At 70.9% G+C, this 16,633-nt stretch overlaps 4 protein-coding genes across 7 annotated transcripts; 2 read left to right on the plus strand and 2 right to left on the minus strand.

Annotated features, from left to right (window-relative positions):
• Nucleotides 1-88: 88 nt before the first annotated feature.
• On the minus strand, nt 89-7,543 carry DGKA (diacylglycerol kinase alpha). Of its 4 annotated transcripts, XM_032713472.1 has the most exons (24): nt 7,508-7,543; nt 6,473-6,558; nt 6,024-6,100; nt 5,834-5,942; nt 5,669-5,749; nt 5,531-5,580; nt 5,304-5,378; nt 5,042-5,161; nt 4,853-4,970; nt 4,492-4,580; nt 4,001-4,120; nt 3,657-3,755; nt 3,480-3,569; nt 3,290-3,363; nt 2,883-2,957; nt 2,721-2,806; nt 2,550-2,639; nt 2,309-2,469; nt 2,164-2,228; nt 1,536-1,626; nt 1,287-1,461; nt 699-819; nt 551-611; nt 89-463 (listed from the first exon to the last, which is right to left on the minus strand). In XM_032713472.1, exons 2-24 carry the CDS (start codon nt 6,540-6,542, stop codon nt 365-367), a joined length of 2,196 nt encoding a protein of 731 aa, XP_032569363.1. In that variant the 5' UTR covers nt 6,543-6,558; nt 7,508-7,543; the 3' UTR covers nt 89-364. The 4 variants fall into 4 exon arrangements, with proteins under 4 accessions (XP_032569363.1, XP_032569362.1, XP_032569360.1 ...); XM_032713471.1 differs by having other exon boundaries at nt 5,669-5,942; XM_032713469.1 differs by having other exon boundaries at nt 5,669-6,100.
• Nucleotides 7,544-8,403: 860 nt separating this feature from the next.
• On the plus strand, nt 8,404-10,568 carry PYM1 (PYM homolog 1, exon junction complex associated factor). The gene is made up of 3 exons (XM_032713489.1): nt 8,404-8,504; nt 9,149-9,242; nt 9,819-10,568. The coding sequence occupies exons 1-3, from the start codon at nt 8,474-8,476 to the stop codon at nt 10,294-10,296; spliced, it is 603 nt and encodes a 200-aa protein (XP_032569380.1). The 5' UTR covers nt 8,404-8,473; the 3' UTR covers nt 10,297-10,568.
• Nucleotides 10,569-11,086: 518 nt separating this feature from the next.
• Nucleotides 11,087-14,023, minus strand: LOC116799934 (transmembrane protein 198-like). The gene is made up of 5 exons (XM_032713395.1): nt 13,891-14,023; nt 13,284-13,377; nt 12,656-12,792; nt 11,606-12,181; nt 11,087-11,313 (listed from the first exon to the last, which is right to left on the minus strand). Exons 1-5 carry the CDS (start codon nt 14,021-14,023, stop codon nt 11,087-11,089), a joined length of 1,167 nt encoding a protein of 388 aa, XP_032569286.1.
• Nucleotides 13,747-16,414, plus strand: DNAJC14 (DnaJ heat shock protein family (Hsp40) member C14). Its single transcript, XM_032713491.1, has 7 exons — nt 13,747-13,839; nt 14,088-14,842; nt 14,912-15,018; nt 15,110-15,229; nt 15,501-15,661; nt 15,868-15,970; nt 16,122-16,414. The coding sequence occupies exons 2-7, from the start codon at nt 14,126-14,128 to the stop codon at nt 16,342-16,344; spliced, it is 1,431 nt and encodes a 476-aa protein (XP_032569382.1). The 5' UTR covers nt 13,747-13,839; nt 14,088-14,125; the 3' UTR covers nt 16,345-16,414.
• Nucleotides 16,415-16,633: the final 219 nt, after the last annotated feature.

Here is a 16,633-nt window from a genome sequence, read left to right on the forward strand (position 1 = left end):
CGGTGCCTCCGCCTGCCTGTGTGTCTGGGGGGGTCTGGGGGGTCTGGGGGGGTCTGGGGGGCACAACCAGCACCAGTGCTTATCACAACACCAGCTTTATTCCTGCAGCAGGCACTTGGAATTGGGGGGGTAATAAATAGCAGGGGGGGCCAGGCGGGGTGGGGGGCTCTGGCCACTGCGCTGCACCCTGGGGGGCTTCGTGCAGCCCCCCCTGCCCCCCCCGGCACCCCCAGGCTCTGAGCACCCCTGGGTGCAGGGGAGGGGCACGGCCCCCCTGCTCCTGCTGGGGAGGGGGTTGGCAGGGCTGGCCTGTGTTCCCTGCCCGGGCACAGCTCGGGGGGCTCCCCCGGCCCCCCCGGCCCCCTCAGGCCTCGAGGGAGCCCCTCTTGGTGCCGAAGACGCCGCAGGAACGGGATGTGGCAGCCATGAGCATGGGCACCTGGTTCTTGTGGGTGATCCTGATCTGCAAGACAGAGGCTGGGGCTGGGGGGGCTCCCCACACTCGGGGGTCCCTGGGGGGCTCAGTGAGGATGGGGGGGTGTCCACGTACCGTGCAGGGCGGCTGCATCCAGGGCTCCCCATCGACCTGCATAGGCAGGGCCTTCAGTGTCCTGCAAACCCCCCCGGGTCAGTCACTGCGGGGCCTGAGCCCCCCCAAAACCCGCCAAGCCCCCCGGGCCCCCCCGGGCCCCCCTCACCTCAGGGTGAGCTCGGAGCAGGTCGCCAGGCGTGTCCCCGCGCTCTTCAGCCCCGTGTAGATCTGCCCCATCTCCAGGACCCCCTCCAGCCCCACCACCTCCAGCCGCCCGTCACCCAGGTCTGGGGGGCACAGGGGGGGCAGGGCAATGGAGGCAGATCTTTGGCATCCCCATCCCTATGATGTTCTTGCCCCCATTCCCATGGCGTCCTCATTCCCATCCCCACAATGTCCTTGTGGTGTCCCCACCCCCTGTCCCCATCCTCACATCATCCCCATCCTCATCCCCGTGACATGCCTATCCCCATCTCTGTGGGGTCCCATCCCCTGTCCCCATCCCCATGACATCCCTGTCCTGGTCCCCATGGTGTCCCATCCCTGTCCCTGTCCCTATCCCTGTCCCCATCCCTGTCCTTGTCCCTGTGGTGTCCCCATCCCTATCCCTGTCTGTTCCCATCCCTGTCCCCACCCCTATCTCTGTCCCCATCCCTGTCCCCGTGGTGTCCCATCCCTGTCCCTGTGGTGTCCCCATCCCCATCCCCCAGTCCCCATGTCCCCCCCGGCTCTGGGGAGGGGTCTCCCCACCCACCCTGCACGCAGCTCCGCAGGGTCTCGCTGTCGGTGACGTTGGGGGGCTGCGCTGCCCTGGGCCCCCTCGCCCGCCGGGTCTCACCCCACAGGTTGGACCCCCCGTGGGTGCTGGGGATGTTGAGCACTGCCAGCCCCTCCAGGGACCCCCCCAGCTCCAGGGGGGTCCCGCCGACCTGGGGGGGGGCACGTCAGGCCGGGCAGGGCCCCCTGAGCTCCCCCCCCACCCCGGGGCAGGGACCCCTCCCACCTCCACACTCAGGTGCTCCTTGAGCCTCTTGCAGGTGGAGAAAAGAGTCTCTGAGGTGGCGAATTCCAGGTACCAGAGCTTGTTCTTCATTCTGGGAGGGCAGGGATGGGGACAGGGATGAGGATGGGGATGGGGACAGGGTTGGGGATGGGGATGGGGACAGGGATAGGGACAGGGATGGGGACAGGGATGGGGACGGGGATGGGGACGGGGATGGGGACGGGGATGGGGACAGAGATGGGGACGGGGATGGGGACGGGGATGGGGACGGGGATGGGGACGGGGATGGGGACGGGGACGGGGATGGGGATGGGGATGGGGATGGGGACAGGGATGGGGACAGAGATGGGGACGGGGATGGGGACAGGGATGGGGACGGGGATGGGGACGGGGATGGGGACGGGGATGGGGACGGGGATGGGGATGGGGATGGGGATGGGGATGGGGACGGGGATGGGGATGGGGACAGGGATGGGGACAGGACACCGTGGGGATGGGGGACATCACGGGGACATGGTGGGGATAAGGATACCAGAGGGATGGGGATGCCAAGGGAACAGGGATGCCACAGGGGACAGGGATGGAGACACCACAGGGACACCGTGGGAGTGGCCCTGTCCCCCCCCACCTGCTGTTGAACTTCTCCGGGTGCTTTTCCCGCATGATGTGGAACCGGTGGGCGATGGAGGCGTCCTGGGGGGGCCCGGGGGGGACAGTGAGGCCCTGGGGGGACACACGACCCCCCCCCGTGGCCACCCCCCCTCCCCACGCACCACCCCGACGGAGAAGTAGTTGTTGATGATGCCCTGGGGCACCGGGTCCCCCTCGGCCGCCGGGTCCTGGGGTAGCACCTCCAGCCCCCACCGGTCCATCTGCACCACGGTGCTGCTCTTCAGCTCCCACAGGATCCTGCCCAGGTCCTGCCCCGCGTACCCTGCAGCGGGGGGGGTGTGGGATGGGGGGAGAGGGGCTGGGGGCACGGGGGGTGTCCCCGGGCTGCCCCGCCCCTCTCACCTCCCCCCCAGCGCAGGCAGCGGGCCAGGTCGTTCCCGGTGCCCAGGGGCAGCACGGCCACGGGCGGCCGGCGGGGCAGGTTGGCTTTGTCTGCAAGGAAAGAGGGGTGAGGAGGGGCCTGGGGGTCGGGGGGGGGGTGGCAGCACCCACCGAGGGGGGGGCAGCACCCACCGATGGCATCCAGGATCCAGCCCACGGTGCCGTCCCCCCCGCACACCAGGACACGAAAATCCGGCACGTCCCGGAAGAAATCCAGCCTGGGAGGGAGGGGGGTCAGGGCTGGGTTGGGCCCCCGGGCACCCCAGTGCCCCCCCCGTCCCCATCCCCACTCACCCGGGCATGGGGCCTCCCTTCTGCAGGTTATAAACCTGCCGGGGGTTGAGCAGGTACTGGAACTTCCGGAGCACCCTGGGGGGACACGGGGAGCTGGGGGGGCTTGGGGAGGACGGGGGGGGGCTGGGGGGACTGGTGGTCACCCCCTCCCCACTGTAACGAAATATGGTCTCACCATCATCCTGGTCCCCACAAACCATCCCATCCCATCCCATCCCTTGTCCCCATCCCATCCATCCCATCCCATCCATCCCATCCCATCCCATCCCACCCCATCCCATCCCATCCCATCCCACCCCATCCCATCCCATCCCTTGTCTCCGTCCCCATCCCATCCTGTCCCATCCCACCCCACCCTGCCTCCCCGGGTGCAGAGCAGCCCCAGGACCCCCCCAGCCCCCCTTTACCTCTCCCCCTGTTTCCCTCCACTCTTGGGGTTGACGAAGACGAGGAGGGGATGGGTGTCGGGGGGGGGGCTGACCTGGGGGCAGAGGGGATGTCAGCCTGGCCCCAAGGGTGGGCAGACATGGAGGGGACTCGAGGGGGCCCATGGGGGTCCCAGGGGGGTCCCAGAGGTGCAGGAGGGTCGTGGCTCACCCGCAGCGCCTGCCCCTCAGGGGTGGTGAACACTTGGGGGGTCTCCTCCACCGGCGTCCCACCGTTGTCCCTCTGGCTGTCCTGCCTCTCCTGGGACCCCCACACCGGCTCAGGGGGGCCGGGTGGGGAGTGGGGGGCACAACCCTGCCCCGGGAGCACCCCCAGGACCCCACTCACCAGCAGGACGGGGTAGATGGAGGCGGGGGGCAGGACGTGGTCCCGCAGGACCCCACAGTCGCAGGCTGGGGGCACGAGGGGCTGGCACTCCTCATGGATCTGGGGACAGAGGGAGCAGGGGGGGCACAGGGACAGCGATGGGGACAGCAGGGGGACCATGGGGACGGGGATAGGGACACCACAGGGATGGGGACAGCACAGGGATGGGGACACCACAGGGATGGGGACACCACAGGGATGGGGACACCATGGGGACAGCACAGGGAAGGGGCTGGCACTCCTCGTGGATCTGGGGACAGGGGGTCAGGGCGGCCGGGGGGGACTGGGGACCCCGGGCCCCCCACCTTGCGGTGGCACCACACGCAGTGCAGCCCCGTCAGGCTCTGGAAGCTCCGGATCTTCTTCTGGCACTCCCTGCACTTGGCACCGTCACAGCCGCCCTTCACCCACACATGGGCCTGGACCTGCAGGTGACCCCCCCGGGTCACCCCTGGGGTCACCCCTTGGTACCCCACCACACCCCACTGCCCAGGTCAACCCCCAGCAACCCCAGCACCCCCGGCCCCCTGGACGGACGGGCAGGACAGAGGGATGGAGAGGTGGAGGGATGGGCAGAAGGGCAGGTGAATGGACAGACAGGTGGACAGATGGACAGGTGGGTGGATGGATGCCCAGGTGGGTGGATGGATGGGTGGATGGATGGATGGATGCCAGGTGGGTGGATGGATGGATGGGTGGATGGATGGGTGGATGGATGGGTGGATGGATGGGTGGATGGATGCCAGGTGGGTGGGTGGATGCCCAGCCGGACAGACGGACGGACAGGCGGACTCACCTCGGCCTCCCTGCGGTTCTTGGCGTAGGTGCTGATGCAGTTGTGGGGGGCTCGGCGGGCACAGCGCTCGTGCACCGTGAACCGGCACACTGGGGGAACAGGGCTCGGAGCTGGGCCCTCCTCCCACCCCCAGCCCAGCCCAGCCCATCCCACCCCTGTCCCTGTCCCATCCCTGTCCCATCTGACACTGTCCCAGTCTCACCACATCCCGTCCCCTGACCCATCCCATTCCCATCCCGGCCTCATCCCTGTCCCATCCCGTCCCTGTAGCCATCCTATCCTCGCCCCATCCTGTCCCATCTCTGTCCCCATCCCATCCCATCCATCCCCTCCCCTCCCACCCCACCCCAGCCCTGCTCACGGCAGCAGCGCAGCCCCTGTTTCCTCAGCCCCACGAGCAGCCCCTCGCACACGTTGCAAAAGGCAGGACGGGAGAACTGCTTCAGGCGCCAGAGGTGCTGCCCATCGTCCTTCATGTCCTGGGGGCACACGGGGGGCACTCGGGGGGGGTCCCTGGCCGGGGGGGCCCCCCCAGCGCCCCCAGACTCACCCCCTCGAGCCCCAGCAGCACCAGCAGCGGGATGTTGGTGACCCCCCCCCGCAGCCACTCGCCCAGGGACACCGTCCCACTGCCGTCGTAGTCGATCTCCCGCATCATCTCCTGCAGGATCTGGGGGGACATGACACTCAGAGCAGGGGCAGGGGGATGGGGGGTGTCCCCCCAAACCCACATGGCCCCCTCTGGGCCCCCCAAATCCACACAGCCCCCTCCAGGGCCCCCAAACCCACACAGCCCCCCCGGCCCCGCTCACCGGCTTCAGCTCCGTCACATCCCAGTCCAGGTACTGGGCCACCCTCATCATCTGGGTGATGATCCGATCCACCTCCTGGGGGGGAATGACAGCTGGGGGGTCCCGCAGCCCCCCGACATCCACAGACCCCCCTCACAGCCCCCCCAGTTCCCACAGCCCCTCAACAGCATCCCAATGCCCACAGCCCTCCCACCCCTCAGTGCCCCCAAAGCCCCCCCAGTGCTCACCGAGCTGTCCAGGACCCCGTTCCCGTCCTTGTCATACAGCTTGAAGGAGACTGTGGGGAGACAGCAGGTGAGGTGACCCCAAATCTGGGCTCCCCTGTGCTTGGGGCCCCCCCAGGCCCCCCAGGACCCCCCACTCACATTCCAGCTTGTCCTCGGGGCGTCCCCCCTCCAGCAGGGAGAAGTAGCAGGAGACGTCGCTCAGGGAGACACAGTCGCTGCCTGTGGGGACGGACCCCGTGAGCCCCCCAGGGACCCCAAAACCCCCCCGGGACCCCCCGTCCTGCCCCCCCGAGCCCCCCTCACCATCCTGGTTCTGGAAGGAGGCGAAGAGGCGCCGGCAAAGCGGCTCCGGGACATCGTCGCTCTCCAGGTACCTCCGCAGGAACCGCGAGAACCCCTCGAGGTCGAGGCTCTGGGGGGCACAGCCGGGTTGGGGGGCTGGGGGGTGACCCCCCGACCCCCCCCCACCCCACGGGGGTCCCCCAGGTCTCACCTTGCCCTGATGGGGCTGAGCCAGAGCTCCCCCCGTGCCGAAATCCTGCAGCACATCCTGCACCCTCCGGCTGCTGTCTGAGGGCAGGGACACGCGTGTGCTCTGACATGTGTGTGTGTGTGCTCTGACATGTGTGCTCTGACATGTGTGTGTGTGCTCTGACATGTGTGTGCTGACATGTGTGTGCTGACATGTGTGTGCTGGGCACACGTGTGCCCTGATGTGGGAGAGGCCACACACGTGTGTGCCCTGACACGTCTGCACACAGGAACACGCGTGTGCTGGCACACAGGAGAGGCCACACACACGTGCAAGGCTGCTGAGGGCCACACACAAACTGCGTGTGCGTGTGCAGCTGCCCCTGGTGTGTGCACACGTGTGCAGAGCCCCCACACGTGTGCAGCCCCCCTCCCACGGGTGCACACACGCGTGTGCAGGGCCCCACTCACAGTCCAGGTACTTCTGCAGCTGCGCAAAGTCTGAGGGGCTCAGGGGGGCCCAGGGCTGGGTCTCCTCCATGGCTGTGACACGGGATCTGCACAGGATCACACAGGATCACACGGGATCCACATGGGACCACATAGGATCTGCACAGGACCACACAGGATCACATGGGATCACACAGGATCACATGGGATCGGCATGGGATCCATATGGGATCCACATGGGATCCATATGGGATCTGCATGGAATCCACATGGGATCAGCACAGGATCACACACAGGTCCATGATGGGGGTGGAAAGGGGGGTCCCCGGGGGTGCCCGTGCAGCCCCTGCCCGTGCACGGCCTCGTCCTGACACACGTGAGCACCCCCTGAACACCCCCGAACACGCCCAAACACGCCCGAACACGCGTGTGCAGCCCCAGCCGAGCTTTGACCCCCGCGGGCGGTGCCCGGCGGGACCGGGACCCGCCCAACCCCCGGGGGCACCGGAGGGAGCAGGGAACGGACCCCGGCACGGCCCGCGGGTCCCCCGGGGACAGGGGGTCCCCAGTACCGCCCAGTATGGCCTTGGCACCGCCCGGAACGGCCCCAGTACAGACCAGGACGGCCCGGGACTCCCCCGGTACCACCCGGTAGAACGCGGTACTGCCCCGTTAGCGCCCGGGACGGCCCCGGTACATCCCGGTGGCGCCCGGGACGGCCCCGGTGCATCCCGGTAGTGGCCGGTACCACGCGGGTATCGCCCGGTAGAGCCCTGGGAGTGCCCGGAACAGCCCCAGGACGGCGCGTTTCGGCCCGGTACTGCCCCGGTACCGCCCGGTAGAGCCCGGTAGTGCCCCGTCTGCGCCCGGTCCGGCCCGTTAGAGCCCGTTACAGCCGGTAACGCGCCGGTTCCGCCCGGTGCCGCCCCGGTCCATCCCGGTAGTGCCCGAAACAGCCCAGTACAGACCAGCACGGCCCCGCACCGCCCCGGCTCAGCCCGGTAACGCCCCGGGACCCCCGGTCCGACCCCTCGGGGCTCCCCGCTCGGTCCGTACCTGGTCCGGGCTCTCCCGGTCCGGCCCCGCCCGTGACGTCACGGACCGTTTGGGGGGGTGAGAGGGGGACGCCGAGCACGTGCCACCGGGGCCGTCCCGGGGACCCCCAAAAGAGGGGCCGGGGGTCCCAAGGCGGGGGAGGCCGTAGGGGGGGGTCCCCACCCCGGGAATGCCCATCCGGGGGGTGCCCGAGGGGGGAGGGGTGTCTCATCCCGGGGGTCCCAATCCTGGGCATTCCGGGGGGGTGGCACGTCTTCACCCCGCGGCTGTCGGGTGGGGGGGGCTCAGTGCTGGGGGTCTCCATCCCAGGAATTCCCGGAGGGAAGAGGCTCCATCCCGGGGGTCCCTGGGGTGACAGGGTGGGGGGAATGTTCCCCATCCCGGGGGTCCCAATCCTGGGAATTCTCATGCGTGTGCGTGTCTCCATCCCGGGGGGTGCCCGGTGATGGGGGGGGGTCTATCCCGGGGGTCTCCATCCCGGGAATTCCCGGCTGTGGGGGGACGGGGGTGTCTCTCCATCCCAGTGGTGTCCGCGGTGTTCCCCAACTCGGGGGTCCCCATGGGGGGGGGAGGTGTCTCTCCCATCCTGGGGGGGGTCTCCACTCCCGGGGTGGGGTGGGGGCACCAGGAGGGGCGCGGCCCCTTTAAAAGCAACATGGCGTCTCTGAGGCCACGCCCTCTTCTAACCACACCCATCTCCCAAACGCCACGCCCCCTCATTGAACGCCAGGGTAGCCGCGCCCCTTAAAGTGACCACGCCCCGCGACCGACAGACCGCGCCCCTTCACCGACCACGCCCCTCTATATGTTCCAGGCTCGCGGTGGCCACGCCCCCTTTGTGATCACGCCCAATGACGTCCATGTATGGTCATTGAACACGCCCCCATCTATGACCACGCCCCCTTAGCTACCGCGGGTTCGCCCGTGGCGTCACTTCCGGGGCGGGGCGGAGACGCGCGCGCAAAGATGGCGACGCCCTATGTGACGGACGAGACCGGTGAGCGCGGGGGGGCCGCGGGGGCGGGGGGGGCTCGGGGACCCCCCCGGAGCCGCCCCGGGTACGACCCCGCCCGGGACCCCCCCCGGCGCCGGGGCTGCGGCCGCCGCCGATCCCCGCGGGGGCCCCGGCGCTGGGGGAGGCCCGTGGGGGGCGCGGGGCCTGCGGGGGGTCCTGGGAGCGCCGTGGGGGGTTTGGGGACATGTGGGGGGGGGAAGAGGGCTGAGGGGGATGGTTTTGGGGATCTTGTGGGGTCCGTGGGGCGGGTCCCAGAGCTGCTTTGGGGTTTTCCCGGGACCTGTAGAGGGGGTCCTGGAGCCCATTGACGGGGGGGTGGGTGTCTCTGGGGTCCCCTTGGGGTCCCGGGGGTGTCCTGGGAGCTGGGGGGGGTCTTGAGCTCTCCGGGGGGGCTGTCCTGGGGCTCCCCTGGGTTCAGTGGGGTGGTCCAGCCTCCTTTGGGGTCTGTGCGGGGGTGTCCCAAAGCCTCTGTGGGGTCTCCAGGGACTCCCGTGGGATCTGTGGAGAGTCCCAGGACCTCCCTGGAGGTGTCCTGGGGTCCCCGTGGGGGTGTCCTGAGGCTGCTGTGGGTGTTCCTGGACCCCCCCGGGATCCGAGGTGCCCCCATGCCCCCCTGTGCCCCCCAGGGAGGTACATCCCCTCCACGCAGCGGCCGGATGGGACGTGGCGGAAGCAGCGGCGGGTGAAGGAGGGATACGTCCCCCAGGAGGAGGTGCCCGTGTGAGTGGGGGGGGTTCCCGGGCTGGGGGGGCTCTTGGGGCCGTGTCCCCCCTCCCAGGGCTGAGTTTGTGCCCCTCTGGGTCCCACCCAGGGCTTCACATGTGGATGAGTCCCACCCCAGGGGCTGCATATGCCCTTCTGGATCCTCATGGACCCCCCTCCAGATCCTCATGGACATCTCCTGGATCCCCCCATCCCCTCACAGACCCTCCTGGAGCCCCACGGCCCCTCACAGACCCCTCATTGATCCCTTATGGACCCTCACAGGTCTCTCAAGAATCCCTCACAGCTCCTCCTGGACCCCCAGGAATCCCTCTCAGATCCCTCCTGGACCCTCCCAGATCCCTCCTGGGCCCCTCCTGGATTCCCCGCAGCCCCCTCGTGTCCCCCCCCAGCCCCTCACTGATCCCTCCTGGACCCTCACAGACCCTCATAATCCCCCCGGGATCCCCCACAGACCCCTCCTGGGCCACTCACAGAACGTTCCCACAGGGATCCCTCCCGGATCCCTCCCAGATCCCTCCCGGCCCCCCCCACACCCCCCCACACCCCCTCACCCCCTCCCTCCGCCCGCAGGTACGAGAACAAATACGTGAAGTTTTTCCGGAGCAAACCGGAGCTGCCGCCGGGGCTGAGCCCGGACACGGCCCCGGCGCGGCCCCCGGGCCCCCCCCAGGGCCCCCCCCCCGAGCAGGGGCTGTCCAAGGCCGCCCGCAGGAACCTCAAGCGCAAGGAGAAGCGGCGGCAGCAGCAGGAAAAGGCCCCGGAGCGGCCGCAGGACACGGACGGACTGAGCCCGGCGCTGGAGGAGCTGTCGCTGTCGGGGCCCGGCGGGACAGGAGGGGCCCCCCCGGCCCAGGGGGGCGACGGCGCCGGGAATTCCGAGCGCAGCCGCCGCATCAAGAGCCTGCGCAAGAAGCTGCGGCAGGTGGAGGAGCTGCGGCGGCGCCTCGAGGCCGGGGGGCTCCCCCAGCCCACCCAGGAGCAGCTGGAGAAGCTGGGCCGGAGGAAAGCGCTGGAGGACGAACTCAGGGGGCTCGAGTCGGACTCGTAGGGGGGGCTGGGGGGTCTCTGGGGGGGTTGGGGAGGGGGGAGGGCAGGGCAGGGCAGGACGGTTGTTCCCGGCGAGGACCCGGCAGCTCCTGGTTTTTAATTGGATCGATGTGGGTTTAGGTGGGAGGGGGCCGTGCCCCCCCCCGTGCCCCCCCCCGCTCTTCCCCCCCCCTGTTCTGTGTCACAGCCCCTCCCCCCCGTTTATTTCTCTTTTTCTCTCTTTTTTTCCTTTATTTTTAAAAATTGTGGAAGAATAAAAACTGCAGCACTCACCCGGCGTGGGGGGGTCGGGCCAGTCCGGGGCTGGGACCCGGCCCTGGGCCCCCCGGGAGGGGATAGGGGGCTCGGGGGGTCCTTTGGGGGTCCACCACCCTCCCCAGGGTGGGGGCCGTGTGGTCCTTTGGGGGTCAGGCAGGGCTGGGGGGTTTGGGGGCCCCAGGGCTGGGTGAGGCCCCCACCCAAGGTGGAGGTTAAGGCTTTTAGGACCCCCTTCTCCCCTCCAGCAGAAGGGGAGGGGGCTGAGACCACGGTGGGTTCACAGTATTTGGGTAGGTCCTACAAAAATAAATGTGGGGCTTTGTTTTCAAGGGGGTTCCCGGGGGCTGGAGGGGTGGAGTGGGTGCACAGGGCTCTCCCCCCCTCAGCCCTCGGGGGTCCCACCCACCCGTGTGCCCTGAAGCCCCGTCTCCGCAGGCCACGCCCCCCGGTGGGCGGGGCACGAGGAACCTCATTTGCTTATTTAAAGGCGCAGGCACCGCTGCTGGGGGGTCCCCAAGGCACGTCGGAGGGGCTCAGAGGCGGTGTCGGGGCGGGGTGGTGAAGTCGGGGGGTCCCGGCGGGGTCCCGCTGTCCGGCTGCCGGTCCCGCAGGCTCCAGACGGTGCTCGGGGGGTCTCGGGGGTCCCCGGGGCTCGGGGTGTCCGTGCAGCGCTGGGCTGGGGGGGGCTGGTGGCGAAGGGGACCCCCGGGGGGGGCTTTGGGCTCCTTGTGCCGGGGGCGCTTCTGCCGCCGGCTGAGGACTGTGGGGAGGGGGCGAGTCCTGAGCCCTGTGCCCCCGACCCCGGGACACCCCCTGGCCCTGGGACACCCCCCATTTACCACCCCCTCCCCACCCTCACCTTCATCCTTCCCACCACCACCAGCATCCAGAGCCTCATCCCAGTCCTTTCCCAGTCCCACCCTTTTCCTCCTCCCCGTCCCCATCGCCACCCCGCCCTTATCCTCACCTTCCTCCCCACCAGCATCCACAGCCCCGTCCCTTTCCCATCCCGCCCTTCCCCCGTCCCCTCCCTCACCCCGGGGGTCCCTCACCGTGTCCCCTCGGTGCCCCTCGGGCCGTCACCTTCCACTGCAGCAGCACCGCGGTGACACTGAGCGCGGGCCACGCTCCGAGCAGCGCCCACCCGGGCCAGCAGAGTGGCCCCCCCGGCGCCCCCCGCAGCCGGGCCAGCGCGAACCCCACCAGCGCCGCCCCCTCGGCGAAATAATCGGCGCAGACCACCAGGGCGGCCGCGCCCCCCACGCCCGTGCCCAGCATGGTGAGGGCGCGGGGCCAGCGCAGCGCGGAGAGAGCCCCGAGCAGCGCCAGCCCCAGCGCCACCCCCGCGCCCACCCAGGGGCTGCCCGGGGGCTCCGCCGGGGCCAGCGCGGCCAGCGCGGCCGCGGCCACCAGCAGCCCCAGCAGCAGCCCCGTGGTGAAGAGCCCCACGCTCCGCAGCAGCGCCGTGAGGAGCCCGCAGAGCAGCCCGATGCCCAGCGCGATGCCCGCGCTCGCCTCCAGGCTCAGGGGGGATCCCAGGACGCGCTCCCGGTGGCACAGGAGGAAGATGACGGCGGAGCCGAAGAACAGCCCCGAGAGGAACATGACGGCCCTGAAGCAGCGGTAGCCTTGGGGGGCGCGGGGGGGGTCAGTGGGGGCGGTGCTGGTGGGCACTGGGCAGTCCCTGGGGGTTCCCTGTGCCCCACAGTGACTTTGTGCCCCCCGGTGTCCCCTGTGCCATCCCCTCTGCCCAGGACCACCAGCTGTCCCCCAGTGGTCCCTGTGCCATCTCTTCTGCCCCCCAGATGTGCCCCCTGCCTCCCCAGGACCCCCCCAGCCCCCCCAGCCATGCCCTCAGGGTCCCTGGGGCCCCTCTCGGGGGTCCCCCCGTGCTCCCCAGCCCCTCCACCATGCCCCCAGCCCTGCCCCCCTCGGGGTCCCCCCCGGTGTGCCCTCAGGACCCCCCCAGCCCCCTGACAGTGTCCCAGGGGTCCCCCCGAGCCCCCCAGCCGTGCCCCCCTCGGGGTTCCCTCAGTCCCCGCCCCAGGAGCCCCTCAGCCCCCCAGCCGTGCCCCCGGGGGTCCCCCCCGTGCCCCCCTCACCGAAGCAGCCGCAGCCGAGGCCCAGGAGCGCCCCGAGGGCGCAGAGCGCGGCCGGGACGGGCTCGAGGGGTCCCCGGGGCCCGAGGGCACAGCGGGGCTCCGCAAGGGGGGCGCCGGGATCCATCGCCCCCCGGGCTCTGCGGGGGAGGGGGGGTGAGCGACCCCTCCCCGCGACCCCCGCCTCGTGTCCCCCTCCCCGCACCCACATCTGGCAGCGGCGCCGTGGGGGGGGCGGCACATCTGGAAGGGACTGGGCTGGGGGCGCAGGGAGGGGGAACTGGGGGCGCTGGGGGCACTGGAAGTGGGTGTTGGAGACTGGCAAACTGGGGGAACTGGGAGCGACGGGAGGGGTCCGTGGGAGTACTGGGAGTGCTGGGAGGGTGCACTGGGAGCGGTGGGAGCGGTGGGGGCACTGGGAGGGGGCACTGGGAGCGCTGTGGGACGGGGCTGGAGGGGCGGGGGATGCCCAGGGGAGTCCCCGGCCGAGTTCCCATCCCCACTCGCTCCCCCCGCCCCTCCAGCCCGATCCCAGAGCTCTCCCAGTGCTCCCAGTGGTTCCACCGACTCCCGGGAGGGGGTCCTCGCTCGGGGGTCCCATCTCCGCTCGGTCCCCCCGCCCGGGACTCACCGTCGCTGCCGTCGCGGGGGTCGCGGCGGGGCCGAGATGCGGCAGGGGCGGGACCGGGGGCGGTGAGGGACCGTCGCGGGGTCCCGCGCGGGGTCTGGCGGGGGCGGGGGCGGCAGTCGGGGAGAGAGCGCAGGGAAAGGAGCCGATCCCGCGTGGGGTCAATCCCGGGAAAGACAAAGGGAGGGGGTCGCACGGGGGGGCCCCGGCGGGGGCGGCGGTGCGGGAGGCGCGGAGCCCCCCGCGGATACCGGGCAGCATCGCCCTTTTAAGATCGAAGATGCCCCTTTAAAGGGCGGAGCCATAGGTACGGGGCGTGGAGATGCCCGTTTAAGGGGTGCGACCACACCCAACTAAGGGGCGTGTCCATTCCCGCCGAAGGGGCGTGGTCACCCGCCATTCAGGGAGTAGGCGGAGCGAAGCTCTCACGCGAGGCCCCTCCCCGGAAGTGGGCGTAGCCTGCGCGGCGGCGGGCGGAAAGCGGAAGTGCGGCCGTGAGGGGACCCGGGGGGGGGCGGCGGCGGCGGCGACCCCCCCCCCCACCGCCGGTACCGGCGCGGTGAGTCCGGGACCCCCAAACTCCCCCCCGGTCCGTTTGCGGGTTCTTTACAGGCCCGACTGGGGGTCCCAGGGCCGTTCGGGGGGTTCCCCGGAGCCCTTTTCGGAGGTTCTCGGGGCCCATCCGAGGGGGCCCGGGGTGGGTCGGGGTCTCTTGGGTCCTGCGAGGAGTCCCCGAGGGCCATTCCGGGGGTCCCGGGCCCGTTTCGGGGGTCTCTGCCCCTCGCTGACCCCTCTCTCTGTCCCCAGCCCCGGCAGGACCGGGATGGCCGTGACTTAACCCCGGGATGGAGCAGCCCCGGCCCCGGGACGCGGCCGAAGGAGGCTCCGGCCCCCCCAGCGCCGCCTGGAACGGGACCTGCGGCCGCGCCGGGACCGCCCCCGGCCCGGGGGACGACGAGGAGGACGGAGGGGGCGGCGGCGACCCCGGAACCCCCTGCGGCTGCCGGGGACCCCCGGCCCCCGCCCCGACCCCCGCGGGGGAGCCCCGGGCCGGGGCCTGCGGGCTCGGCTGCCGCCACCGGGGACCCCCCGACGGCGACGGGAGGGCACGGAGGGCCCGGAGGCGGCCGAGGCACCGCGGGGCCCTCCGGGAGAACGAGGAGGATGAAGAGGAGGAGGAGGGCGGGGGGCTGCGGGGCTGGGGCCGGGGGTCGCTGCGGGCGGCCCGGGCGGGGGCCGGGCTGTGCCTCAGGCTGCTCGGGGCGCTCCTGGCGCTGCTGCTCCTCCTCTTCCTCCTCCTCCTCGGGGGGCTCCGGCTCTGCTGGCGCGGCCTCGCCGCCGGTGCCCACCGGGCCCGCGAGCTCCTGGGGGACCTCCGGCAGTGGCTGCGGGGCCGGAGGAGCCCCCCGGGGGTCCCCGCGGCGGGGGAGGAGGAGCTGGGGCGGCTACTGGCCCTGGCCGAGGTGCCCGAGGAGGAGCTGAACCCCTTCCAGGTGCTGGGCGTGGAGCCCTCGGCGGCCGACGCCGAGCTCAGAAAGGCCTATCGGCGTCTGGCCGTGCTGGTGGGTGTGAGCTGGGGGGGCCCGGGGACCCCCACCCCGGCAGGCCCCTGAGGGTCGCTCCCTGCCCAGGTGCACCCCGACAAGAGCCCCCACCCGCGGGCAGAGGAGGCCTTCAAGGTGCTGCGGGCGGGCTGGGACCGGGTGAGCAGCCCCGAGCGGCGCCGGGACTACGAGACGTGAGTCGGGGGGCCCTGGGGGGGCTCTGGGACCCCCGTGGAGGGCTCTGGGACCCCCGCGGAGAGCTCTGACCCCCCGTGTTCCCCGCAGGAAGAGGCTGGCACAGAGCGAGCTGGCGCGGTCGGTGGGAGCCTTCCTGAGCCGGCTGCAGGAGGACCTGAGGGAGGCCATGAACGCCATGGCCTGCAGCCGCTGCGGGGGCCGCCACAGGTGGGCTGGGGGCTGCAGGGGCCGGGGGGGCTCGGGGTCAGCCCCGGGGGATGCTGTGTCCCTGGGGGTGGATGTTGTGCCCCAGAGGGCTCAGGGGGAGAGCGGGGGTGGTGCTGGGGTGACATCGTGTCCCGGGGGGCTCGGGGAGGGGAGTGGGGGCGGCTCGGGGGGGATGTTGTATCCTGGGGGGCTCAGGGGGGTGGGGGGAGCAGGGCCAGCACTGGGGGGATGTCGTGTTTCGGGGGGCTCACGGTGCCATCACACCCCGCAGGCGGTTCGAGCTGGACAGGGACCCCCAGCGTGCCCGGTACTGCGCTGAGTGCGGGGGGCTGCACCCGGCCGAGGAGGGGGACCTGTGGGCAGAGTCCCACCTGCTGGGGCTCAGGATCACCTACATGGCCCGCATGGACGGCCGGGTCTACGACATCACCGGTGGGGACGGGCACCCCACACCCACGGGAGGACCCCACACCCACGGGGGGCTGCCCCTGGCCCCAGACTGGGGGGTGACAGAGCCCCCAGACTTGGAGGGTTCTGCAGCCCCCAGACCTAGGGGGTTTCCCAGCCCCAGGGGTCCCACCCTCCATGGCCCCCCCGGGGTGCCCCCTGACGGGTGGTCTCTGTCTCTGTCCCCCCAGAGTGGGCTGGGTGCCAGCGTGTGGGCATCTCCCCGGACACCCACCGTGTCCCCTACCACCTGTCCTTCGGCGCCAGGGCGGCCCCCCCACCCGGGAGGCAGCGGTCAGTGCTGGGGGGGCACCTGGGGACACTGTGACCTGGGGGGTGACACAATGCCCCGGGGGTCTCGTGGTGCCGTCACACCCTCTCTCTCAAGCGGTTTGACGTGCACAGGGACCCCCAGGCCCCCCAACCCCCTCTGTTCCCCCTCCAGGACCACCCCCAAAGGCAGCCCCCCCACCCCCTCGGAGCTCCAGGATTTCCTCACCCGCATCTTTCAGGCCCCGGCGGCCCCTGGGGGGCCCTTCCCGCCGCCCCCCACCCCCCCAGGGGCTGCGGCCCCACCCGGGGGTCCCCCCAGGCCAGAGGGGGTTGCCCCCAGGGGGGACACGAAGCACAAGAGGAGGAAGAAGGTGCGGCGGCCGCTCCCGCGCTGAGGGGCCCCAGGCCCCCCCAAAGGGCTTCTTTGAATAAAAAATCTATTTTTCTTTTTCTTTTTTTTTTTTTAGAAAAGAAAGTGAGTGGTTTTTTTAACGTGGGGGAGTTATTTTAAAAAGGGAGGTGGGGTGGGGATGTGGCCAAAGGAGCTGCAGGTTGGGGGGGAAGCAAAGCAGAGCTGGGGGCTGTTTTGGGGCTCAGTCAGCCCCCGAGGAGCCGGGGCTGCTTTGGGGGTTCACACGACCCCGAATAACCCAGAGGCCAATTTAAGTGTCGTTTTAGGTGCTG

Source organism: Chiroxiphia lanceolata, chromosome 30, assembly GCF_009829145.1.
Source record: "Chiroxiphia lanceolata isolate bChiLan1 chromosome 30, bChiLan1.pri, whole genome shotgun sequence".
NCBI lineage: Eukaryota > Metazoa > Chordata > Aves > Passeriformes > Pipridae > Chiroxiphia > Chiroxiphia lanceolata.